At 47.7% G+C, this 26,496-nt stretch overlaps 1 protein-coding gene across 2 annotated transcripts in view; it reads right to left on the reverse strand.

Moving 5' to 3' along the window:
- TNIP2 (TNFAIP3 interacting protein 2) overlaps positions 1 to 17,183 on the reverse strand; it is a 51,444-nt gene extending 34,261 nt beyond the window's left edge. Inside the window, exon 1 of one of the 2 annotated variants that reach the window (XM_047718670.1) lies at positions 16,732 to 17,183. In XM_047718670.1, the coding sequence (XP_047574626.1) occupies positions 16,732 to 17,010 (279 nt within the window). In that variant the 5' untranslated portion in view covers positions 17,011 to 17,183. The remainder of the gene's footprint in view (positions 1 to 16,731) is intronic. The other variant, XM_047718669.1, reaches the window with a different exon arrangement.
- Positions 17,184 to 26,496: the final 9,313 nt, after the last annotated feature.

Raw genomic sequence — 26,496 nt, forward strand, 5'->3', positions numbered from 1 at the left:
GGGGGGGTGGATTGACTGCTTCTCTCTGAGGGCACACTGAGGAGTGGAGCCCCAAGCTCTCAGTTCCTACAGGGCCACAGATTGGGAGGCTGCCATCTTCATGGCATCCTCCAGAGCTCTATGGAAAGTGTTTAGGGAACAAAAGCTTCTGGGTGCAAATCTGAGCAGATTACTAGGCCTGGCCCCTGGCAAGGGCACTGCAATTCCACCTCAGGCAAAGACATTTGAGAATCACTGCAACAGTCCCCTCCCCCAGATTAGCCAAGAACATCCAGCCAAGACCAAATTCACCAATCAATGAGAACAGCGGAACTCCAGAGCTATGGGAAAGCAAAGCATCATGACTTTCCCCCCATGATCCTTTAGTCTTGCAAAGTTAAATTTTTTTTAATTTAATTTTATTTTATTTTTTTTAACTTTTCCTCTTTCCTATTTTAACACTTTTAACTAGTTTATCTTAACAATACCTTTCAAAAAAAAAAAAACCAACTCTTTAAACCTCCACTGTTATAGTTATATTTTATCCCTTCATTGTATTTAACCTTATTTTTTGTATACATATAGGGGTTTTTTTTCTTTAAAAATTTTTGTATACAATTTCTTCTTTTTTAAAAAAATTTATTTATTTATTTTGACAGAGATCACAAGTAGGCAGAGAGGCAGGCTGAGAGAGAAGGGGAAGCAGGCTCCCCCACTGAACAGAGAGCCCGACGTGGGGCCTGATCCCAGGACCCTGAGACCATGATCTGCGCCGAAGGCAGAGGCTTTAACTCACTGAGCCACCCAGGCGCCCCTGGGATACAATTTCTTCTAATAGATCAAAATATACCCTAAAACTAGCACATGGTTTTGCTCTAGTCTCCAGTGTTAGCACATTCTCTCCTCCTTTTTCTTTTTCCAACCAACTTATCAATTCATTTTTTAGTTTTTTTTTTTTAATTTTCATCTCTACAGTCATATTCCAGCCCTTCATCATGTTTACCTTTATTTTGTATATATGTTTTTCTTCCTTTAAAATTTTGTGAGGTAGTTTCTTCTAAGAGATCAGAATACACCCAAAATCAAGTAGATGGCTCTGTTCTATTCACCAGTCTAATATAGATATAGATTTAGATATAGATATTTATTTTTTATTTTTTAAATTATTTCCTCCCCCTTTCTTCTCCCCCCAGTTTTGGGTCTCTTCTGATTTGGTTACCGTACATTTTGGGGGGGGGGCGGTCCTCTGTCACCCTTCTAGTATTTTATTCTCTCATTCATATATTCTTATCTGGATAAAATGACGAGGGGGAAAAACTCATCACAAAAAAAGAACAAGAGGCAGTACTGACGACTAGGGACCTAATCAATACGGATGTTGGTAGTATGTCAGAACTAGAGTTCAGAATGACAATTCTCAAGGTGCTAGCTGGGCTCAAAAAAGGCATGGAAAATATTAGAGAAACCCTGTCTGGAGAAATAAAAGCCCTTTCTGGAGAAATAAAAGAACTAAAATCTAAAATCTAGTTGAAATTTAAAAAGCTATTAATGAGGTGCAATGAAAAATGGAGGCTCTTACCGCTAGGATAAATGAGGCAGAAAAGAGAATTAGTGATATAGAAGACCAAATGATGGAGAATAAAGAAGCTGAGCAAAAGAAAGATGAACTACTACTGCACCATGAGGGGAGAATTCGAGAGATAAGTGATACCATAAGATGAAACAATATTAGAATAATTGGGATTCCCGAAGAAGAAGAAAGAGAGAGAGGGGCAGAAGATATATTGGAGCGAGTTATAGTAGAGAATTTCCCTAATATGGCAAAGGGAACAAGCATCAAAATCCAGGAGGCACAGAGAATCCCCCTCAAAATCAATAAAAGTAGGTCCACACCCCATCATCTAGTAGTAAAACTTACAAATCTTAGTGACAAAGAAAAAATCCTGAAAGCAGCTTGGGAAAAGAAGTCTGTAACATACAATGGTAGAAATATTAGATTGGCAGTAGACTTATCCACAGAGACCTGGCAGGCCGGAAAGAACTGGCATGATATATTCAGAGCACTAAATGAGAAAAATATGCAGCCAAGAATACTATATCCAACTAGACTATCATTGAAAATAGAAGGAGAGATAAAAAGCTTCCAGGACAAACAAAAATTAAAAGAATTTGCTAACACCAAACCAGCCCTACAAGAAATATTGAAAGGGGTCCTCTAAACAAAGAGAGAGCCTGAAAGTAGCAGACCAGAAAGGAACAGAGACAATATACAGGAACAGTCACCTTACAGGTAATACAACGGCACTAAATTCATATCTTTCAATAGTTACCCTGAATGTAAATGGGCTAAATGCCCCAATCAAAAGACACAGGGTATCAGAATGGATAAAAAAACAAGAACCATCAATATGCTGTCTACAAGAAACTCATTTAAGACCCAAAGATACCTCCAGATTTAAAGTGAGGGGATGGGGGCACCTGGGTGACTCTGTGGGTTAAAACCTCTGCCTTCAGCTCAGGTCATGGTCTCAGGGTCCTGTGATCGAGTCCCACATTGGGATCCCTGCTCAGCAGGGAATCTGCCTCCCTCTCTCTCTCTGCCTGCCTCTCTGCCTACTTGTGATCTCTATCAAATAAATAAATAAAATCTTTAAAAAAAGAAAAAATGAAAAAAAATAAAGTGAGGGGGTGGAAAACAATTTACCATGCTAATGGACATCAAAAGAAAGTTGGGGTGGCGGGCACCTGGGTGGCTCAGTGGGTTGAGCCTCTGCCTTCAGCTCGGGTCATGGAATCGAGGCCCACATCGGGCTCTCTGCTCGGCAGGGAGCCTGCTTCCCCCTCTCTCTCTCTGCCTGCCTCTCTGCCTACTTGTGATCTCTCTCTGTCAAGTAAATAAATAAAATCTTTAAAAAAAAAATTGGGGGTGGCAACTCTTATAGCAGATAAATTAGATTTTAAGCCAAAGACTATAATAAGAGATGAGGAAGGACTCTATATCATACTTGAAGGGTCTGTCCAACAAGAAGATCTAACAATTTTAAATACCTATGTCCCTAATATGGGAGTAGCCAATTATATAAACCAATTAATAACAAAATCAAAGAAACACATCGACAATAATACAATAATAGTAGGCCTTTAATACCCCCTCATTGAAATGGACAGATCATCCAAGCAAAATATCAACAAGGAAATAAAGGCCTTAAATGACACACTGGAACAGATGGACATCACAGATATATTCAGAACATTCCATCCCAAAGCAACAGAATACACATTCTTCTCTAGTGCACATGGAACATTCTCCAGAATAGAACACATCCTGGGTCACAAATCAGGTCTCAACAGGTACCAAATCATTCCCTGCATATTTTCAGACCACAATGCTCTAAAGCTAGAACTCAATCACAAGAGGAAAGTTGGAAAGAACTCAAATACATGGAGACTAAAGAGCATCCTACTAAAGAATGAATGCGTCAACCAGGAAATTAAAGAAAAATTGAAAAAGTTCATGTAAACAAATAAAAATGAAAACACAACTGTTCAAAATCTGTGGGACACAGCAAAGGTGGTCCTCAGAGGAAAGTATATAGCGATACAAGCCTTTCTCAAGAAACAAGAAAACTCTCAAGCACACAACCTAACCCTAGACCTAAAGGAGCTGGAAAAAGAACAGCAAAGAAAGCCTAAACCCAGCAGGAGAAGAGAAAAAATAAAGATCAGAGCAGAAATCAATGAAATAGAAACCAAAAGAACAGTAGAACAATCAAAGAAACTAGCAGCTGGTTCTTTCAGAGAATTAATAAGATTGATAAGGCCCTGGCCAGACTTAACAAAAAGAAAAGAGAAAGGACCTAAATAAATAAAATCATGAATGAAAGAGGAAAGATTACAACCAACACCAAAGAAATACAAACAATTATAAAAACATATTATGAGCAACTATGCGCCAGCAAATTTGACAATCTGGAAGAAATGGTTGCATTCCTAGAGACGTATAAACTACCAAAACTGAACCAGGAAGAAATAGAAAACCTGAACAGACCCATAACCAGTAAGGAGATTTCATGAAGCAATCATCAAAAATCTCCCAACAAACAAGAGCCCAGGGCCAGACAGCTTCCCAGGGGAATTCTACCAAACATTTAAAGAAGAATTAATACCTATTCTCCTGAAACTGTTCCAAAAAATAGAAATGGAAGGAAATCTTCCAAACTCATTTTATGAGGCCAGCATTACCTTGATACCAAAACTAGACAAAGACCCCATCAAAAGAATTACAAACCAATATCCTTGATGAACACAGATGCAAAAATTCTCACCATAATACTAGCCAATAGGATCCAACAGTACATTAAAAGGATTATTCACCATGACCAAGTGGGATTTTTTCCTGGGCTGCAAGGTTGTTTCAACATCCGCAAATCAATCCATGTGATACAATACATTAATAAAAGAGAGAACAAGAATGATATGATACTCTCAAGAGATGCTGAAAAAGCATTTGATAAAGTACAGCATCCTTTCTTGATCAAAACTCTCCAAAGTGTAGGGATAGAGGGTACATACCTCAATATCATCAAAGCCATCTATGAAAAACCCACAGCAAATATCATTCTCAATGGGGAAAAACTGAGAGCTTTTCCCCTAAGGTTAGGAACACGGCAGGGATGTCCACTATCACCACTGCTATTCAACATAGTACTACAAGTCCTAGCCTCAGCAATCAGATAACAAAAAGAAATAAAAGGCATCCAAGTCAGCAAAGAAGAAGTCAAACTCTCACTCTTTGCAGATGATATAATACTTTCTGTGGAAAACCCAAAAGACTCCACTCCAAAACTGCTAGAACTCAAACAGGAATTCAGTAAAGTGTCAGGATATAAAAATCAATGCACAGAAATCAGTTGCATTTCGATAAGCCAACAGCAAGACAGAAGAAAGAGAAATTAAGGAGTCAATCCCATTTACAATTGCACCCAAAACCATAAGATACCTAGGAATAAACCTAACTAAAAAGGCAAAGAATCTGTACCCAGAAAACTATAAAGTACTCATGAAAGAAATTGAGGAATACACAAAGAAATGGAAAAACATTCCATGCTCATGGTTTGGAAGAACAAATATTGTGAAAATGTCTATGCTACCTAAAAGAATCTACACAATTAATGCAATCCCTAGCAAAATACCATCAATTTTTTTTCAAAGAAATGTAACAAATAATCCTAAAATTTATATGGAACCAGAAGACCCCGAATAGCCAGAGGAATGTTGAAAAGGAAAGCCAAGATTTGTGGCATCACACTTCCAGACTTCAAGCTTTATTACAAAGCTGTCATCATCAAGACAGTATGGTACTGGCACAAAAACAAACACATAGATCAATGGAACAGAATAGAGAGCCCAGAAAGAGACCCTCAACTCTATGGTCAACAAATCTTTGACAAAACAGGAAAGAATGTCCAATGGAAAAAAGACAGGCTCTTCAACAAATGGCATTGGGAAAATTGGACAGCCACATGCAGAAGAATGAAACTGGACCATTTCCTTACACCACACACACACACACACACACACACACACACACAAATAGACTCAAAATGGATGGAAGACCTCAATGTGAGACAGGAATCCATCAAAATCCTTGAGGAGAACACAGGCAGCAACCTCTTTGACCTCAGCCACAGCAACTTCTTCCTAGAAACATTGCCAAAGGCAAGGAAAGCAAAGACAAAAATGAACTATTGGGACTTCATCAAGATCAAAAGCTTTTGCACAGCAAAGGAAACAGTTAACAAAACCAAAAGACAACTGACAGAATGGGAGAAGATATTCACAAATGACATATCAGATAAAGGGCTAGTATCCAAAATCTATAAAGAACTTATCAAACTCAACACCCAAAGAACAAATAATCCAATCAAGAAATGGGCAGAGGACATGAACAGACATTTCTGCAAAGAAGACATCCAGATGGTCAACAGACACATGAAAAAGTGCTCCACATCACTCGGCATCAGGGAAATACAAATCAAAATCACAATGAGATACCACCTCACACCAGTCAGAACGGCTAAAATTAATCAGTCAGGAAACGACAGATGTTGGAGAGGATGCAGAGAAAGGGGAACCCTTCTACTCTGTTGGTGGGAATGCAAGCTGGTGCAGCCACTCTGGAAAACAGCATGGAGGTTCCTCAAAAAGTTTAAAATAGAGCTATCCTATGACCCAGGACTCATACTACTGGGTATTTACCCTAAAGATACAAATGTAGGGATCCAAAGGGGCACACGCACCCAAATGTTTATAGCAGCAATGTCCACAATAGCCAAACTATGGAAAGAACCTAGATGTCCATCAACAGATGAATGGATGAAGATGTGGTATATATATATATATATATATATATATATACACAATGGAATACTATGCAGCCATCAAAAGAAATGAAATCTTGCCATTTGCAATAACCTGGATGGAATTAGAGGGTATTATGCTGAGCAAAATAAGTCATCAGAGAAAGATAATTATCCTATGATCTGCCTGATATGAGGAATTTGAGAGGCAGGGTGAGGGTTTGGGTGGTAGGGAAGGAAAAAATGAAACAAGATGGAATTGGGAGGGAGACAAACCATAAGAGACTCTTAATCTCACAAAACAAACTAAGAGTTGCTGGGAGAAGGGGGGTTATGGAGAGGGTGGTTGGGTTATGGACATTGGGGAGGGTATGTGATATGCTGAGTGCTGTGAAATGTGTAAGCCTGACAATTCACAGACCTGTATCCGTGGGCAAATAATACATTATATATTAATAAAATAATTAACTTAAAAAGAAATGAACATAATAATAATAATAATAATATTGTTAGAAAACTAATTATTACACACACACACACAGACACGCAAAAAACTTGGAATAAATGAATTCAGCAAATATCAGAAGACAAAGTCAACACACGAGAAACAGCAGTATTTCTACATACTAACAATAAAGAATCTGAATGAGAAATTATAAAAGCAATTCCATTTACAACAGCATCAAAAAAGATAAAAGACTTAGGAATTAATTCACTCAAGGAGGTGGAAGTCTTATACAGTGAAAAATATAAAATGTTACTGAAAAAATTAGGACATAAGTAAATGAAAACACATGTTCATAAATTGGAAACTTAATATTGTTAAGATGTCAATATAATGTGAAAATTATGAAGGGAAACCTCACTAAAATGGAATCAGAGGCCAGTGCAGGCAGCCCTCATGCCCTACCACTCGTCAACTGCAAAACCAACAGGAAAAGATTTATCTTGCCTTCTGGATAGGAATGTTCTTAATTTTTTTTTTAAGACTTATGTATTTATTTTAGAAAGTGAGCGAGTGCACGTGTAAGCAGGGGGAGGGTCAGAGGGAAAGAGAATCTCGAGCAGAGTCCCCACAGAGCAATGAGCCCAATATGGGGCTCAATCTCCCAACCCCAAGATCATGACCTGAGCCAAAACCAACTGAGCCAACCAGGCACCCCAGTAATGTTCTTAATTTTTTTTTAAGATTTTTTATTTTTGAAACAAGGAGAAGAGAGAGAAAGAGAAAGCACACACAACCGTACAAGTTGGGGGTGGCGAGGAGCAGAGGTAGAGGGATAAGCAGGCTCCCCACTGAAGCGGGAAGCCCAACTCAGGGCTTGATCCCAGGACTTCGAGATCATGACCTGAACCAAAGGCAGATGCTTAAATGACTAAGCCACCTAGATGCCCGTTCTTAATTTTCTCAAGAACATATCTTTTTGCTAGCTTACTTCAAGAATACAGCATATAATAAATGTAACATACAAAGTATGTGTTAATCTATTATTTATGTTATTGGTAAGGCTTCCCATTCTCAGCAAACTATCAATAGTTAAGTTTTCTGGAGAGTCAGGAGTTATACAAGGATTTTCAAGTGCACAGGAGGACTGGACCCATAACCCCCATGTTGTTCAAGGGTTAACTGTACTTTACCACCCCAGCAGAAGGAAGAAATGTTCTCTCCTCGCCCCACAACAGCCCGGCCCATGACAGACTGTCACAACTCAGGCAGTGAAAAGTCACTACACTTCAATTCCCAGTTTACAGCAATGGACTGTCTACAAGAGCCCTCCCAGCTCCCCCGCTTCCTCCAAAGAAGAGCATTCTTTGTTCTCTGGACTTGTCTATGGTTTTGCTGTAGGTTGCACGGACTGCAAATCTCTGCTATCCGGAATAAACCCACTTTTGCTGGTAAAATAAATGACAGGTTTATTTTTAAATTTAACATTACTCAAACTGATCTACAGATTCAATATAATCCCTATCAAAATCCAGTGGGTTTTTTTGCAGAAATAGAAAAATTCATCCTAAAATTCATATAGAATCTCAAGAGTCCCCAAATACCCAAAACAATCTTAGAAGAAAAAAGAACAAAGCAAGACTCATGCTACCTGAATTCAAAACTGACTACAAAGCTACAGTAACCAAAACAGTATAGTACTGGCATAAAGACAGACATTTACAGAAAGGGAAAAGAATAATGAGTCCAGAGGGTCATGATCCCAGGGTCCTGGGATTGAGCCCCCCATTAGACTCCCTGCTCAGTGGGAAGTCTGCTTCTTCCTCTGCCTGCCCCAGCTTGTGCTTGTGTGCTCTCTCTCTCTCAAATAAAATATTAAAAAAAAAAAAAAAGAATAATGATCCCAGAAATAATCCCTTGCATATATGGTCAAATGGTTGTTGATAAGGGTGCTAAGACCGTTCAATGGGGAAAGGATAATTTTTTCAACAAATGCTACAGCAAAAACTGGACATTCACAGGCAGAAGAATAAAGGTGGACTCTTTATCAAACACCATATACAACAATTAACTCAAAATGGATCAAAGACTTAAATATAAGACCTAAAACTATAAAACTCTTATAGATAACATAGGCAAAAGCTTCCCAATACTGAATTTGGCAATAATTTCTTAGATATGATACCAGGACACAGGAAGCAAAAGAATTTCTCTGTAGCATGTGATTTTTAAAAAGATTTTATTTATTTATTTGACAGAGAGAAAGAGAGCACAAGGAGGGGGAGTTGGAGGGGGAGGGAGAACCAGGCTCCCCACAGAGTAGGGGGAGGCCAATGTGGGACTCAATCCCAGGACCCCGGGATCATGACCTGAGCCGAAGGCAGTCACTTAACCAATTGAGCCACCCAGGCGCCCAGCATGTGATGTTGTCTGGTAGCATTTCACCCACAGTAGAACTCCTCTCCACAGTGAAGCCAGTCCTCTCAACCCCTGCCACCTTATCAACTAAGGTCATGCAATGTTCTAAGTCCTTGTCAGATTTCAACCATTTCCACAGCATAGTCACCAGGAGCAGACTCCAGCTCAAGAAATCACCTTCCTCGCTCCTCCACGGAAGCACGTCCTCACCCGTGCAAGTATTATCCTGAGAGGGCAGCAGGTCGCTCGCCTCTCCAGACTCCACTTCTGGTTCTCTGGCTGTTTCCACCACATCTGCACAGTGACTTCCTCCACTCAGTCCTGAAGCCCTCAATGTCCTCACCAGGGCCGGAGATCACTTCTTCCAAACTCCTGTTACTACTGACATTGAGCCATGGGAACATTTTCTTAACGGCATCTGGCATGGTGAATCCTTTCCAGAAGATTCTCAATGTATCCCACCCAGATCGAGTGGAGGAATCACCATCCATGGCATCTACCGCCTTGCGAAATGTGTCTCTTAAATGATAAGACTTCAAAGTCAAAATTATTCCTTGCTCCGTGGGCTGCAGAACGGATACCGTGTTCACAAGCAGGGAAACGGCACTCATCTTGCCGTACATCACCAGAGCTCTTGGGTGACCAGGTACAACGTCAACGAGCAGTCATATTTCGAAAGGAACCTTTTTTCCTGAGCAGTAGGACTCAACAGTGGGCTTGAGACATTTGGTAAACTTCGCTGTGAACAGATATACTGCCGTTCAGGCTGTGTCGTTCCGTGGGTAGAGCATGGGCACAGAAGAGGTAGCACAATTCTTAAGGGTCCTAAGAATTTCCAGAATAGTAAAGGAGCACCGGCTTCAGCTGAAAGTCACCAGCTGCATTAGCCCCTAACAGGGAGCCAGCCTGTCCCTTGAACCTCTGAAGCCAGGCACTGACCTGTCCTCCAGCGAGGACAGTCCAAGATGGCATCTTCTCCCCAGATAAGGCCGTTGCGTCTACATGTGGAGAATCTGCTGTTTAGAAGTCCCCTCCATGGGCAATCTGAGCTGGATCTCCGGCAGAACCTGCCGGAGCTTCTCCATCAGCATGTGCTGCTCCCCCCGCCCCTCTGTGTCTCCTTAAACCTCACGAACCCACTCTGCTAGCTGCAGACTTTTCTTCTGCGGCTTCCTCACCTCCCTCAGCCTTCCTGGTCTTGAGAGTCAGGGCCTTGCTCTGGATTAGGCTTTGGCTTAAGGGAATACTGGGGCAGGTCTGATATCCTATCCAGACCACCCAAATTTTCTCCCTATAAGCAATGAGGCCGTTTGGCTTTCTTATCATTCATGTGGTCCCTGGAGTAGTGCTCTTAAGTTCCTTCAAGAACTTTTCCTTGGCATTTGCAACATGGCTGTCTGGCACAAGAGGCCTACCTTTCCGCCTATCTTGGCTTCAGAAATCCCTTCCTCACTAAGCTTAATCATTTCTAGCTTTTCATTTCAAGTGAGTTATGTGTGACTCTTTTCACTTGAGCACTTAGAGGCCATTACAGGTCATTATTTAGCCTAACTGCCATATTGTTGCGTCTCAGGGAACAGAGAAGGGAGAGTAATGGGGGAATGGCAGGTCAGTGCAACAGTCATAAAACACACATACTGATTAAGTTTGCTGTCTTTTATGGGCACAGTTCACGGCGCCCCAAAACAAGTACAATAGTAACACCAAAGATCACTGATCACACATCACATAACGAAACATAAGGAATAATGAAAAATTTTGAAATATCACAGGAATTACCAAACTATGACACAGAGACATGAAGTGAGCAAATGCTATTAGAAAAATGGTGCCAGCAGACTTACTTGATGCAGAGTTGTTAAAAGCTTTCCTTCTTTCTTTTTTCTTTTAAATAATCTCCACACCCAGTGCAGGGCCCAAACCCACAACCCCGAAATCAAGAGTCACGTGCTCCACCTACTGAGCTACGCAGGCGCCCTGTCCAAATTCCAATTTATAAAAAACACAAGATCTGAGAAGTATAGCAAAATGAGGTATGCCTAAAGAGTATTCCTAAAACTCAATAACAAAATAATCAATTCAAATATGGGCAAAGAACTTGACATTTCTTCAAAGAAGATAAACACATGAAAGAATGGTTCACATCACTAATCATTGGGAAATTGCAAATCAAAACTACAATAATTTTGTATTAAATCACCACAAATCCATCAGGATGGCTGCTATTAAAACAACAACAACAACACAGAAAATAACTAATGCTGGGGAGAACATGGAGAAACTGCAACCCTGTGCGCTGCTGGGAATGTAAAATGGTGCAGCCGCTGTGGAAAAACAGTGTGGTGGTTCCTCAAAAAACTACACCATGGGGCGCCTGGGTGGCTCAGTGGGTTAAAGCCTCTGCCTTCGGCTCAGGTCACGATCTCAGAGTCCTGGGATCGAGCCCCACGTCGGGCTCTCTGCTCAGCGGGGAGCCTGCTTCCTCCTCTCTCTCTGCCTGCCTCTCTGCCTACTTGTAATCTCTGTCTGTTAAATAAATAAAAATCTTAAAAAAAAAAAAAAAAACTACACCAAATTACCCTATGACCTACAATTCCACTTCTGGCACATAAGCAAAAGAACTGAAAGCAGGGTCTCAAAGATACGTTTGGACTCACATATTCCTAGAGGCACTGTTATTCATTACAGCTGAAATATGAAAGCAACCCAAGTGTCTATCAACAGATGAACAGATAAGCCAAATGTGGTTTATACGTACAATGGAATATCATTCAGCCTGAAAAAGAAGAAAATTCTGGCACATGATACAACACGGATAAACCTGTAGGACGTTAGGCTAAGTGAAATAAGTCAGTCACAAAGGGATGATTCCACTTCTGTGAGGTCTCTAGAGTAGTCAAATCATGGAGACAGATGGAAGAATGATATCTGCCAAGGGTGGAGGTTGGGGGGCAGGAAGGTGGGGAGTTACTGCTTAATGGGTATGGTGTTTCAGCTTTATAAGATCAAAAAAGGTATGGAGATAGACAGTTAAAAACAAAACACACAGGGCGCCTGGGTGGCTCAGTGGGTTAAAGCCTCTGCCTTCAGCTCAGGTCATGATCCCAGGGTCCTGGGATCGAGCCCCACATCAGGCTCTCTGCTCGGAAGGGAGCCTGCTTCCCTCTCTCTCTCTGCCTGCCTCTCTGCCTACTTGTGATCTCTATCTGTCAAATAAATAAATAAAATCTTTAAAAAAACAAAAACAAAAACAAAAACAACATACAGCTAACACAGCCTATAGTAAAGGGTGTATGCTGTTCTACTTGTTAGAAAGCATGGCAGAACAGGGAAAGAAAAGCCGGGAGAAGAAGCTGGTATGTCAGGACCAAGCAGGGCCCATGAGGCTAGTACCCTGGGGGGTGATTAGATCAGATAGAGCAGTTAAGGGCCACATAGTAAATTAACACCATTATCCCAGAAAGTCTTAATTGGAGGAGCTTTGTAAAGCTACCCATATAGGCCTCGTGTTACAAGCGAGGTAAGGTCTCGAGTCTTACTATGGTGGCAAAAAGAACCAGAATTCTCGAGACTGACCTGGCCCCATCACATGCTAGCGACAGCTCAACCACAGATGCAGAAGTTACCTGGAAGTCTCTGCACATCTGAGGACACAGCCTCAGCTCCTCTCTGGGAGCCCCCAGTCTCTACCAACCCAGCATTGCTATTCCTAAGGGGCTGGCTGACATGACCATTGAGGAGACCAAGCTATTGATCGATTCTTCTCATTGTTTTCACTCTGCACAGTGTGAAATCTCTCCATTCCTCCACGGTTCTGTGACAGCCCAGATAGATGGAGGAGTAAGCCACAAACACATAACTGCATAAGATACTGTATTATTAAAATGTCTCCTAAATAATTAAAAATCCTACAAACAAACAAACAAACAAACTAGTCTTTAAAAAAAAAAAATCCTACAACAAAACCTGTATGTCAGGGGTAAAGGAACATATAGATCTAGGACTATAGATCTGCTTGTCTGGCTCCTGCATCTAAAATGAGGCAGATGAGAAAATCCTTGCAATGTGATATGAAGATGTGCAGACAGCAAGAACTCAAGCACGCCACTGTGTATACACCCGGTGTGTAAAGGAAAAACAGGGAGGAGGCATGCCAAGAAATGAACACTAGTTATCCCCGGACTATGGGATTATGGTGGCTGTTATTTTATTCTTTACTCTTTCCTCTGTTTTTCAGATATTCAAAATAACTTTTATAGTAAAATAAAAGGGGGGGCAGAGGGGTGCATGTCTCTTTTTCACTCTAAAATCTGGCTGCAGGGCCAAGCCTAGAAGTGAAAATTGTCTTGTGCAGCTCCTCTCTTTGCAGACCTAGTTTCTTTCCTGGGACAATCCAGATAATAGCTATGGCCCAAACAGGGCACTAGAGTACACCCAATGCGTACGGCACTTCAAATAGCTTTTACAGACAAGTACTATTACTCTTGCTCCTGTTCTGGGCATTCATGGTACTTCACAAAGACAGATGTAACATCAATGACAGGGACGAGGAGGAGGGAGAGTGAGACTAAAGTGTGTTATCCGACACTCACAGGCACCGCAGCGCTGTCACTGCTCCCAGCACAAGAAAGCTGTTACTACTGAAAGACTCATTTACAACTGGAGCTGAAAGTCACCTCAGAACATAACCGGTGTCCACATGGCCCAGAACCCAGTATGAATACATACACACCAGGAGCCTATGCTCGTGTACTACACACACACAAACACCCCAGATCCCAATGTCTACACACACAACACAGAACTGAACATGAACACGCATATACACAGAACCGTCCATGTTCACACACAATCCCATCAGAACACAATACAGTCACAACACTCACACCCAATAAGGGGGCAGACCTCTTAGAACTCAAATACACACCCATCAAGACTCCAGACAGGCAGATACGCCTCAGACCCAAGACACATCCCCCTCACAACCAACATGGACAGACATACCTTACACCTAATAACAGCACACAGACACTTTAGAAGACAAACGTGGGGGTGGCTGGGTGGCTCGGTAGGTTAAAGTCTCTGCCTTTGGCTCAGGTCATGATTCCAGGGTCCTGGGATCAAGCCCCGAATCAGGCTCTCTGCTCAGCAGAGCCTGCTTCCCTTCTCTCTCTCTCTCTGCCTGCCTTTCTGCCTACTTGTGATCTCTGTCAAATAAATAAATAAAATCTTTTAAAAAATTTTAAAAAAAGACGACAAACGTGCACACATGCCTCCAGAATCTACCATAGGCACACAAACTTTCCTTCTGAACCAACATGGGAGCTCCTCCTCAAAACCTAATCACAAAACTTCACAACCAACAATACTCACTACTCATCCTGACACAATCAGAAACAGCCTCAGAACCAACAAAGACACACAACCCTCAGACCCAACACAGGCATACAGACCACTCAGAACTCAACACAGAGCACACATCTTCAACTCAAAGCGGAAACACACCAACACACACCCCCCTTCCTAATGAACACCTACTCACAGCCCTCTATATACAACTTGGGCGCAAAAATCCCTCAGAAACCAACATGAGTACATATATCCCTCAGACACAACACAGGCACACAGACCTCAAACCCTACATGGGCAAACACACATCTCTGAATCCAAAACAGGGACACACACCCCCTAGACCCAACACAAGAACACAATGACCCCTCAAAACTAACAGGAACACACAACCCTCAGAACACAACACTGGCACACACACCCCTCAGAAAGAAACATGGATATACAACCACTGGACCCAACATGGGCACAGCACAAGAATATACACCCCTTAGAACCAACAGAGACACAATCCACTGACCCAGATGGGTACACACACTTCTCAGAAGCCAACACTGGCAAACACACCCCACAGACCCAGATGGGCACAGACCCCTCGATCCCACCACAGAAACACTATTCAGAACCAACAAAGACACGGTCCTCTCAGACCCAACATGGACACAAACACCCCTCAAACATGGGAGCACAACATCTGAAACCAACATGCACATACACACCTCAGACCTAAAATGGACACACACACCACCAAGAAGCCACTGAGGTGCACATGCCCCTCAGAACCCAACATAAATACAACCCTGTAGAACCTATGCAGGCACACAGTCCTCAGACTCAACATGGTCACATACAACCCTCACAACCCACCGTGGGCACACAAGAGCAGACTCCCCAGAACCTAACTCCAAGGCACACCCCTTAGAACCTAAAACAGGTACATTACCTCTCAAATCAACAAAGACACACCGCTGTAGAACCAACACAGGCACACACACTCCTCAGAACCAACAGACACACGACACTCTCACCCAGCTTGGGAAAACATCCTTCCCAACCTAACACAGGCACACACACCTCAAACCCAGGATGAGAGCACACCCCTCAAAATTAACACACACATACCCCCTCAGATCCAAAACAGAGAGAGACAGCTCTCAGAAGCAAAAAAGACAGATAGCGCTTCAGTAGAACCCAACCCTCAGACCCAATACGGAAGTACACCCCTAAGAACCAACACAAACACGTACCTCCTCAGACCCAACACGGGAGTACACAGCCCCTCTCAGAACCTAGTAAGGGCATCATATGCCTCAAACCCAACATGGCAACATACACACCTTCAGACCCACAAGGACCCTCAACCCTCAACAGGAGCATGCACAGCCTTTGACCCAACGCAGGATACCGTGCTCAGAATCTACCACACTAACACACCCTCAGAAGCAACACCAACACGAACCTTCAGACCAAAACAGGCACACACCCCCCTCAGGACCAACAGGGCCTCACAACCATTAAACCTGACATAACTTCAGATAGAAATGGACACCCAATCCTTGACACGACGTGGAGAGCACCCCTCAGAACGTAACACAGACACGCAATCCTCACAACCAACCAGAACCAACGCCCTCATCCAGAACCACCTTCACCGTCAACGGGGCACAAACTCCTCTCGGATCCAGAACCCGCACAAACCGCAGAAGCAGCGCGGACACCCGCCCCCGAGAAGCCAGCAGCAGGAGGCGCTCCCCCAGCCCGCCCGGGTAGCGAAGCCAGCAGAAGCAGAGGGGCCCTGCACGCCGCGCGACCTCGCCAGCCCCCCGCACCTCCTCCTCTGAAAAAGAGCCTCTCCTCCTCCGCCCGGTGGCCTCGCGGGTCTGCGGTTCTCTGCTGTTCCCGAGTCGGCCAGTCCGCGCTGAGGAAATGCCCGGCAGTGGTGTTTCTAAGGCGAACAGCTCGCCCTCGGAACCGACAGGCGGGCACAACAGCCCACACGCGCGCAGACGCCCCCCGGACCTCGGAAGCCGCCCCCCACCGTCCTCACACCCCACACCGGACCACAGCTCGCAAACCGCTCGGAGTCCGGCGCCGCGCAAACCCTCAGCCCGGGTGTGGGCTCACCCGCTCCGAACCCGCTGCTGGCCGAGCCAGCGCGGCTCTCCCTCCCCCGGGACGCACCTGGCGCAGCGCCGCCTCGTCCGCGCCGCCCTCCCGTTGCCGGAGCTGCTCCCGGAAGCGCGCCACCTGCTCCAGCAGCGCGTCCACGAGCGAGGGCGCCGCGTCCCCCTCGAGCGCGGCCAGGCGGGCGCGCAGGCGCTCAATGAGGGCGTCCCGGGCGGCCAGCTGGTCCTCCAGGCGCCTCAGCCGCTGCCCGGCCTCGTGGTACAGGCCGCAGAGCGCCGCCGCCGCGCGCGCAGCCCCCTCCTGCCCGCCGGACCCGGCGCCCCCTGTGGACATGGCCGCGGGCCTCGACCGGCGGTCGCGCTGACACCGCCAACTTCCGCGCCCGGTCTGGGCGGGCCGCACAGCTTCCCGGAACTTTTCCCGGCGCGCCCCGCCCACGGCAACCTGCGTGGCCCCTGACCCGCGGAAAGACCGTCCCAGACCGTTCAACAGCCCCGCGCGGCTCACTGCGGCTGGCCTGGCCCCGCCCCTCCGCCGTGAGCCCGGCCTCCCTCGCCCCCGCGACTCTCCGGGCCCCGGCCCCCGCCCACTGCCCGGCCCCGCCCACGGCGACTGGCCTGGCTCCGCCCCTCCGCCATGGGCCCAGCCTCCTTCACCGCGACTCTCCTGGCCCCGCCCCCCCCGGCAGCCCGGCCTCTCTCACGGCGACCCGTCCGGCCCCGCCCACGGAGACGCTCCTGGCCCCGCCCCCCGCCGGCAGTCCGGCCCCGCCAACCGCGACCCGCCTGGCCCCTGACGCGCGGAAAGGCCGCCCCAGGCCCTTGGACAGTCCAGCCTCTCCCCAGGCCCGAGTCTTGTGGCCCCGAGGTCCCGGAGTGGCCGCCTTGTTCCAGCAGCCCCGCCCCCTTCCCGCCCACCCCCTACCCTTTCCCCTGGCCCCGGCGTCGAGTTCTTAAGGAGACTGCCAGGAGGAGGAGGAAAGGCGGGGAGAGAAAGGGGGAGGGAAAGGGGGAGGGAAAGGGGGAGGGAAACCCGCCCCTGATTTAGCTGATGATGGGAGGGAAAGAAGGGGTGAAGACGACCTCAAGTGCTGGACCTGTGCGTGGGTCCACATCCCGGCGCTGCAGGCCAGGTTGGCCACACAGAGCGACAGAAACAGGGCAACGTTCCAAGGTTCCAAGACTGAGCCCAGGGCGATGTCCTACCCGCCCCCCCCCCCCAGCTGCAGGACAGTGACCTAGAGCAAGGCGCCCCCACCCACAACGTGCCCCTCTCTAAGGTATTCTTAGAGCAGAAAGCAGGAGGAAGCTGCCCGGTTCTACCCTCACTTCTCCATCCCTTTCCTTCCTCCAACTTCCCAGACCGATTCCCAGTGTTTTTCTGGCTGCAGGCTTTCTTTTTCACAGTCTGAGCTCCCCCCCCCCCCCCACAATGACGCCCACGCATACCTGTGCTGTTTCGAAGCTTCCCTCCCTCTCCGCCGCTCCCTCCTTCTCGGCCGCTGAGTTCTTCCTCCCTGTCCCCATCTGGTTTTCCCCTTTATGTGTCCACTGCCGAGCTTGGGCTGCGCCCAGGGAAAACCCTGGCAGGCTTGTAAATCAGACCAGGGTATGAGCAAAGCCAGCTCACACTTCCTCCTCTGCGCAGGGAAGGTCAGAGCCAGTACGCTCCCTACTGTGGTGTTGCTGGTGTTTGGGGGAGTACAAGGTGAGGTGTAAGTGCACACTCCCCGTGGCTATGGCTGTGGAAGCTACATTCTGTTTGGCTGAGGCAGGGGTGAACACAAAGGAGCAGCTCCAACCCTGCAGCTACTAGGGCTGGATGAGTCCTCATTTTATTGCTATAGGTATAACTTAGGGCAGGTCACTCAAGTGCCCTTGACCCTGGTTCTCAGCTGTGAAACGGGCATTCAAGTCTCTCATCCAACACTCTCGGGATCACATGTATTTTGGAAATCAGAATCTTTGGATTTTATGTTGGGACGTATAATTGGGGTAGTCAGCCTCCAGGAAGAATCCCCCCACCCCCTGCTCCTGGGATCCAGCTCTAGTGATTTCAGCCCCTGATACCATGGTACCCAATAGGACATCACGGAAAGGATAGAATGTAATTTAAGGCATTGTGGCTACTCTGCCTTGCCCTCTCTTGAATCACCAGCTCTGGGGGAAGCCACCCGCCATATCACCATATTGTGAGGACATCAAGAAACCCTGAGGAGATATGTGGGTGGGGAGGGACTTCATGCCAACAGCCAGAGTCAAGTCAACTTCCCCACCGAAGTCAGTGAGCTTCCTTGGAACTGCACCCTTCAGCCCAGTCAAGCCCTTAGGTGATGCAGCCCCAGCCAACATCTTACCTATGACCTCATGGGACACCCAAGTCACTACCACTCAGAGAAACTGCTTCCGAACCCCTGACCCACAGAAGCTGTACGGAGTCAATGTTTATCGTGTTAAGCTGCCTACTAAGGTGTGCGTACTTGGTTACACAGAAGTAGAAAACCAACATGTAGTGTCTTGTGGTGTGCCTCCTGAGGCATGGGACGGCACCCCGAAACCAGATCCATTAATATTTCTCCAAAGACGAGAAGACTATTCAGACTGAGATAAAGATGATCAAAAGTCTTACAGCTTTCAAGTCAGATTTCTCACCAACTTTAAGAAAAATATTTTGCATTTCCAAGCTTTTGGGATCTCAGAATTCTGGATGAGGGATGGCAGACTTCCCATAACAGGTGTCTTACAGGGTGTTGGGAGGATTCTTAGGTTAACACCCTTCATAGCATTGTTAACAACATGCTGGCGCCTTCAACTGAAATCCAGGCGCTGAGTCAGGCACTGGGGATTCACGGGCAAACATTGTTGGTGGAGGCAGACCCTCTTTCAGGGAGGAAGGAAGGAAGGAGGAAAGAAAGATTGTAAAGTAAGGCAACTTTGTACAGGAAAGAGAGGGGATGTGTAAGGAAATAAATAAGGAGCAGAGAAGGAGAAACAGGAGGGCAGCCAGACGGAGGGGAGTTTCAGGGACAATCCAAGGCACAGAAAGGAGTGAGCCCCCAGCAGAGGGAAATGTGCCTGGGGAGAGTTACAGAGACACACCAGTCAGAGTGGGGCCATCAGCCTCTGGCCGCAGCTGCTCCAAGAAGGACCATGAGAAGGGCCTGGGAGCCTGTCCACGGGCCAAGCACACCCACTAAACAGTGGCCGCTCAGGCTGGCTGCTCATGGGGCTTAAGCCGCCCACCACCTCACATTTGGACACACCTGCTTTCATGTCCTCCCCTCCTCCCCAAACCCAAGCCCTTTCCTTCCCAATGTGTTTGTAAATGCAGTGTTCCTGCTGGGAGGAAGATGAGTATCTTAGGCAGCTCTGGCTTCCCTAACAAAATGCCATGGGGGCGGGGCTTAAAAGGCAGGCTTCATTTCTCCCACTTGGGGGGAAGTTGTAATTCCAGGGGCCAGCCAGTCTGGTTCCTCCTGGGCTGGCACAGATCCCCCCCTTCCACCCCCCCCACTCCCGTCCCCATGAGTCCTCATGCTGCCTTTCCTCTGTGTACACATTTCCCTGCTGTCTCTCTCTTCTTAGAAGGATACCAAGTCTTGTTGGATCGGGGCTCTGCCCTAAGGACCTCATTTAACTTTAATCACTTCCTTAAAGGCCATGTCTCCAAATAAGGTCACTTTCAGGCTGTAGGGCTTCGACACATGAGTTTTGTGGGGAACACAATTCAGTCTATAACGGTGGGGGACTACTGAGTAGCACGAAGGTATTTTCTACTCTTTCGTAAGGTGCCCTACACATGGAGGAGAGTTCCCTCTGCCTTTGGAAGAGGGAAGAGGTGAGAACACAAAGACGGACCTGGGACAGGGAGTGGCCATGAAGAGCCTGGACTGTGAGCCCATCACAGCCCCTGGGAAGGCTGTTCCGTCCTGTCGTACCCGCCGTGGCCAGCGGAGGAAGAGAGAGGACCCAGACCCTGTGGCTCCAGGTGTCTCAATGCCTTCTCAGCCACACTGGCGCGGACATTGAGCTCACATATGGGGTACTGTTTCCACCGTGGGCTTTTCTGGGGAGCCCTTACACCTGGTGCATTGGACCAGCAGAAAGAGAGGCAGGTTGAGGAGAGAGTCCTCAGTTCTGGGGGCAAATGCACTCTTACCCTCCCTGTGGGCTGGCCACCCGCCCCTCTCCACTCTGCACCCCCTAGCCAGAAGAATGTCCTCTGCCTAATCCACGGGTCGGCCTCACGTGCCCGAAATAAAGCTCTTCGGAACCTGCCCCACAGTGGGAGAGGATCCCTCACGCCCTGAAGTTACGCAGTGTTTGGTTTTGTGCAATAACGGATTAGCTACCCACTCCTGGGAGAGCGTCTCTAAGGCCTTGGACTGTCCTGTCTGCTAACCCAGAGGGAGGCCTTGGGCCACCCCTCATACTGCGCTGCGTGCTGATGTCACAGGACCGCAGGTTTCTTGTCTCGCGGAACCGAAGAATGAATGTCGTGGACACGACAGCCTGAAATGAAGCGGAATTTTATCAAGGTGAGAGCAGAAAGGAAAGGAGAGGCTCCTAGAGAGACACAGGTCCCCAGAAAGGATTGCCACGGAGGGCTTTTAGTGACAGTCTTTTCCAGAGAACTGACCGCAAGCGTGTGGCCTGGAGTTCCTTGTGTCGTCTTGGTTTGAGTATGGACAACCAATGACTTAATTCCTTTTTTTTTTATGACTTAATTCTTTGAGATTTGGTCATTTTCTGTGATTACACGGTAGCCGCCAAAGAAAAATACTCCCTACCTCTGACCTCCGAGGCCAGGGGTTCTGCTTCCCTACCTCTTATTCACTCCACCTGCCAGGAATAGTCTCAGAACCCAGCCAGGGGCCCCCTCCTCTCCGTGCCTGTACCTTAGCCCTTTCCTTACTGATGATAGGATTTCTTTTTTTTTTTTTTTTTTAATAACAGCTGCTTTTTTTTTTTTTTTTTTTTTTTTTGACAGAGATCACAAGCAGGCAGAGAGGCATACAGAGAGAGAGGAGGAAGCAGGTTCCCTGCTGAGCAGAGAGCCCGACGCGGGACTCGATCCCAGGACCCTGAGATCATGACCTGAGCCGAAGGCAGCGGCTCAACCCACTGAGCCACCCAGGCGCCCCAATGATAGGATTTCTTGATGTACCAGCTTGCCCCCTGGAGGGGCTGGAGAGCGGGTACTAAGGCCAGTCTTGTTGACTCTCCACAGTGACATCAAGGCTGGGTGAGCTTCCTGGTGGGCAGTGAGACAGAATATGGACTGGACTCGGGTCCTCCATCCCGGATCCCCAAATCCAGCATTCTTTGGCTACCTCCATGTGGGGGGTGGGGAGGTGAAGCTAAATTTCCACGCCTCTCCAGTGGCCTATCTTGCAGGAATATGGAGGGAGGATGCTTACGATGAGCACTGGCAAAGACAGGACCAAATCATTTTGCACCAAGATGGACCCCAGCACTGACCTTTCACCGACTTTTCCGCTCATTATAAAAAATCACACCCAGGGGGCACCTGGGTGGCTCAGTGGTTAAGCCTCTGCCTTCGGCTCAGGTCATGATCTCAGGGTCCTGGGATGGAGCCCCGCATCGGGCTCTCTGCTCAACAGGGAGCCTGCTTCCCCCTTTCTCTCTCTGCCTGCCTCTCTGACTACTTGTGATCTCTGTAAAATAAATAAATAAAATCCTTAAAAAAAAAAAATCACACCCAGGAGTGGATATTTAACATGCAAATTAGAAGAAACAGCATGGCCAGGAAGAAGCAGCATGACCTTGAAGCACACGGGTGCTACTAAATTCCAGCCTCTTCATGCTCCCACAGCACCCCTTTCCCACCTGTTCCTTTAGAAACGCTCCCTGACCTCCCTGGGAGAGCCACCCAAGGAGTCTTTCCTTTGTGCTGCCTTCCTCACGTTCTGGCGAAAACCCCAATAGGGGGCCTAGGGGCCTTGATCTGTTGAGCGAGTGTCCGACTCCTGATTTTGGCTCAGGTTATGATCTCAGGACCATGAGACGAGCCCCGATTCGGGCTTTGCTCAAGATTCTTGGGGTGCCTGGATGGCTCAGTCATTAAGCGGCTGCCTTTGGCTCAGGTCATGCTCCTGGGGTCCTGGGATCCAGCCCCACATCGGGCTCCCTGCTTGGCGGGAAGCCTGCTTCTCCCTCTCCCACTCCCCCTGCTTGTGTTCCCTCTCTTGATGTCTCTCTCCCTCTGTAAAATAAATAAATAAAATCTTAAAGGGGGAGGCACCTGGGTGGCTCAGTGGGTTAAAGCCTCTGCCTTCGGCCCAGGTCATGATCCCAGGGTCCTGGGATTGAGCCCCAAGTCGGGGGTCTCTGCTCAGCGGGGAGCCTGCTTCCCTTCCTCTCTCTCTGCCTGCCTCTCTGCCTACTTGTGATCTCTCTCTCTAATAAATAAAATCTTAAAAAAAAAAATTCTCCTCTCTCTGCCACATCCCCTACCCAAACAAACAAAACAAAACAAAACAAAACAAAAATGAATAAAGCATAAACCCCAATAAAACCTTGCCTGTGCTTTTAAATTCTGCGTCCAGCCTCATTTTTACCATTGCTGGGGCCAATGTCACCGGAACGAGTAAGTGCTGTCCATAAACACCACTGGGCTGGGACCACAGGGCTGCTGCCTGGGCTCTCTGGCCCCTGTCGTATGTACCTTCTACCTTTGCCGATTGTCATCCATATCCTTCTCTGTACTAAATCCTAACTGTGAGTATAAAACCATGTCCAAGCTCTGTGAGTCTTCTAGGGAGTCCCTGAGCCTGAGCGCATCTTGGGAACCCTAACAAGGCTCTTCCCAGTGAATGCATATTACCGATTGCTGCCCCCAGCCTCCTGCCGCCGCTCGCCATGCCCTTTTGCCAAGTGACTTTGGGTACTTGCACTAGGGTAGGCCAAAACTATGTCCCTGCCACTCGACACTGAATCTGGCCTGTGGGTGTCAGCAGAGGTCATGCTAGAGGAGGTCACACTTGGGCTGACCCCTCAGCCCCGTGGGCCCCGAAGAGCAAGTACTGGGAACTTCAGATGGGAATGAGACAGTGGAACTAGGCCGAGCCCTACCCAGAGGCTGCAGCCAGAGAGGCCTGTGCCCTGTCTGTTTTCATGCATGTCTGCACCCACTCACCGTAGTCCTTTTGCAGACTTGCCATCCTGAGAGCCCCTTAAAAGTACCAAGTGTTGGGTCGCCTGGGTGGCTCAGTGGGTTAAAGCCTCTGCCTTTGACCCAGGTCATGATCCCAGGGTCCTGGGATTGAGCCCCGCATCAGGCTCTCTGTTCAGCCTCTCTGCCTCCCTCTCTGCCTATTTGTCATCTCTTTATTTATTTAATAAATAAATAAAATTTATTAAATAAATTAAATAAATAAATAAAATTTAATAAACAAATAAATTTATTTAATAAATAAAGTCTTTTAAAATTAAAAAAAAAGTGCTTTCCCACCTCAGGACTTTGCACCTGCTCTTCCCTCTGCCTGGAATGTTTGTTCCTGCCACTTTTTTTTTTTTTAAGATTTTATTTATTTATTTGACAGACAGAGATCACAAGTAGGCAGAGAGGCAGGCAGAGAGAGAGAAGGAAGCAGGCTCCCTGCTGAGCAAAGAGACCCATGCGGGGCTCGATCCCAGGACCCTGGGATCATGACCTGAGCCAAAGGCAGAGGCTTTAATCCACTGAGCCACCCAGGCGCCCCTGTTCCTGCCACTTTTTGCACAACTAACAGCTACCTCGAATGGGGGGACACCTGGATAGCAGGTGAGAGAACTAAGCTCGGGGAGCTTGGTGGCCCCCAGGAGCTGCCCCCAGCCTGTGCTGGGCAAATGCTTCTCCCCCAAGGTTGCAGATCCCCCCCCCCTCGTGGACTTCTTGGTGAGCACTGGGCTCTCCGTGAAATGATATATTCTCTGAGCAACAAAGTGGCTTTCTCTAGCAGGGGGTTACAGGGTGTCCCCCTGAAAGACGTGTCCAAATCCTGACTCCCAGACTGGTGAATGGGACCTTATTTGGGAAAAAAGCCTTTGCAGATGGGATCTAAGAATCTCAAATGAGGAGATCATCCTGGATTATACAGGTGGGCCCTAAACCTGATGCAAGTAACCTTATAAAAGACAGAAGAAGGAAGGCACAGACACACACAGAAGAAGGCCGTGTGAAGACAGAGTCACAGAGCGACACACATCAAGGAGGTCAGCAGACACCAGAGCCAACCCCGCTCCGTCCACACCACCTCCTCGGGGACTATCCCCGGTGCTCACCCAGGAGCCCCACCTCGTGGTATGCCATGCTCTCTTGCTTTTTCAGAACCCCTGCTGACATTCACCACATTGCTCCAACCCCAAGGGGGCTAGCCTTCCTCAACCCACAGTTCCCCGTGCACCTCGGATCTCAAGTGGCCTCTGCCAGCCTCACAGGGGTGATCCTAAAAGAGGGACCTCAGGCATCAGCGCTACTGGCTTCTTCTGCTGGTTTGTCTTTTTTTAATTATTTATTTGACAGAGAGAGAAAAATCACAAGCAGGCAGAAAGGCAGGCAGAGAGAGAGGGGGAAGCAAAGCCCGACACGGGGCTCGATCCCAGGACCCCGGATAATGACCTGAACCAAAGACAGAGGGTTTTTTTTTGTTTTTGTTTTTTTTAAGATTTTATTTATTTATTTGAGAGCGAGACAGTAAGAGAGAGCATGAGGGAGGAGAAGGTCAGAGGGAGAAGCAGACTCCCCATGGAGCTGGGAGCCCGATGTGGGACTCGATCCCGGGACCCCGGGATCATGACCTGAGCCAAAGGCAGTCGTCCAACCAACTGAGCCACCCAGGCGTCCCCAAAAGACAGAGGTTTAACCCATTGAGGCACCCAGGCGTTCCTGCTGGTTTGTCTTGTACCGCTTGCCACGATGAGTGGGGCTTTGCTCATCAGACAGTGGTGGCAGACTGTGGAGTGGGCATCAGACTGTGGGATCAGGGGCACGTGATGGTGCCTCCAGGAGGCGGGGCTCACAGGTGGCCACTGTGGAGGTCATAAAACAGACTGTGCTGGCTCAGCTCCTGGGTGAGAGGTCTTGAGGTCCCCACTGCCCCTCCCAGGCCCGGCGTCCATGCCTCCTTCCATCCCTCCATGGCTCCCCAAGAGGCTCCCGGAGTTCCAGCAGGGAGACTGTCACCGAGGGCAAGTACCAAGGGCAAGCACAAGGGACGGTCGGCAGGGGGCAAGAGGGGAGGTTAGAGCCCCCCACCTTTAGACACTCTTCCATGTCCCCTCCTGCTTCAGGTGCCTTCTCTGACCCCACCAGGAGCCCAGCTCCAACCCTACTCTTCCTGGCTTCCATGCAGAATGCTCAGGAAAGACAGGTGGCCTATGACGGGACACCAGAAGGGAGGAGAAGGCAAAGAACCTTGGTGGAGGGAACTGCAAGGGCACAGTCTTGGGGGTGAGTGTTAGGCCTGGCCAAGACCCTTGGAGAAAGCTGGACCTGCCAGAGTTGGGCAACAAGAGAGGGCAAGAGAGGGACTGGGACAGATGGAGACTCCGATGTGGACACTCGGTGGGCTCTAGTGGGGCCCGGGTCTTCCCCAAAGCTCTCAGCATGCCCTGTGCACACAGGGGCCACTGCTTGGTCTTCTCCCGGATGTCCTGAGCCCCGCTCGAGGGCAGTGGGACCCTCTCCTCCTCGTTCTGCCAATGCAACTAAAGCGTATGCCCCCAGGAAAGCTTGTAGCCACCACCACACTTGCTGTCAAGAGGCAGACAAGAGACAGAAAATTCTGGACCATTTAGGAGTCTAGGACCTGAGACC

This window comes from Lutra lutra, chromosome 2, assembly GCF_902655055.1.
Source record: "Lutra lutra chromosome 2, mLutLut1.2, whole genome shotgun sequence".
In the NCBI taxonomy this organism is placed as follows: domain Eukaryota; kingdom Metazoa; phylum Chordata; class Mammalia; order Carnivora; family Mustelidae; genus Lutra; species Lutra lutra.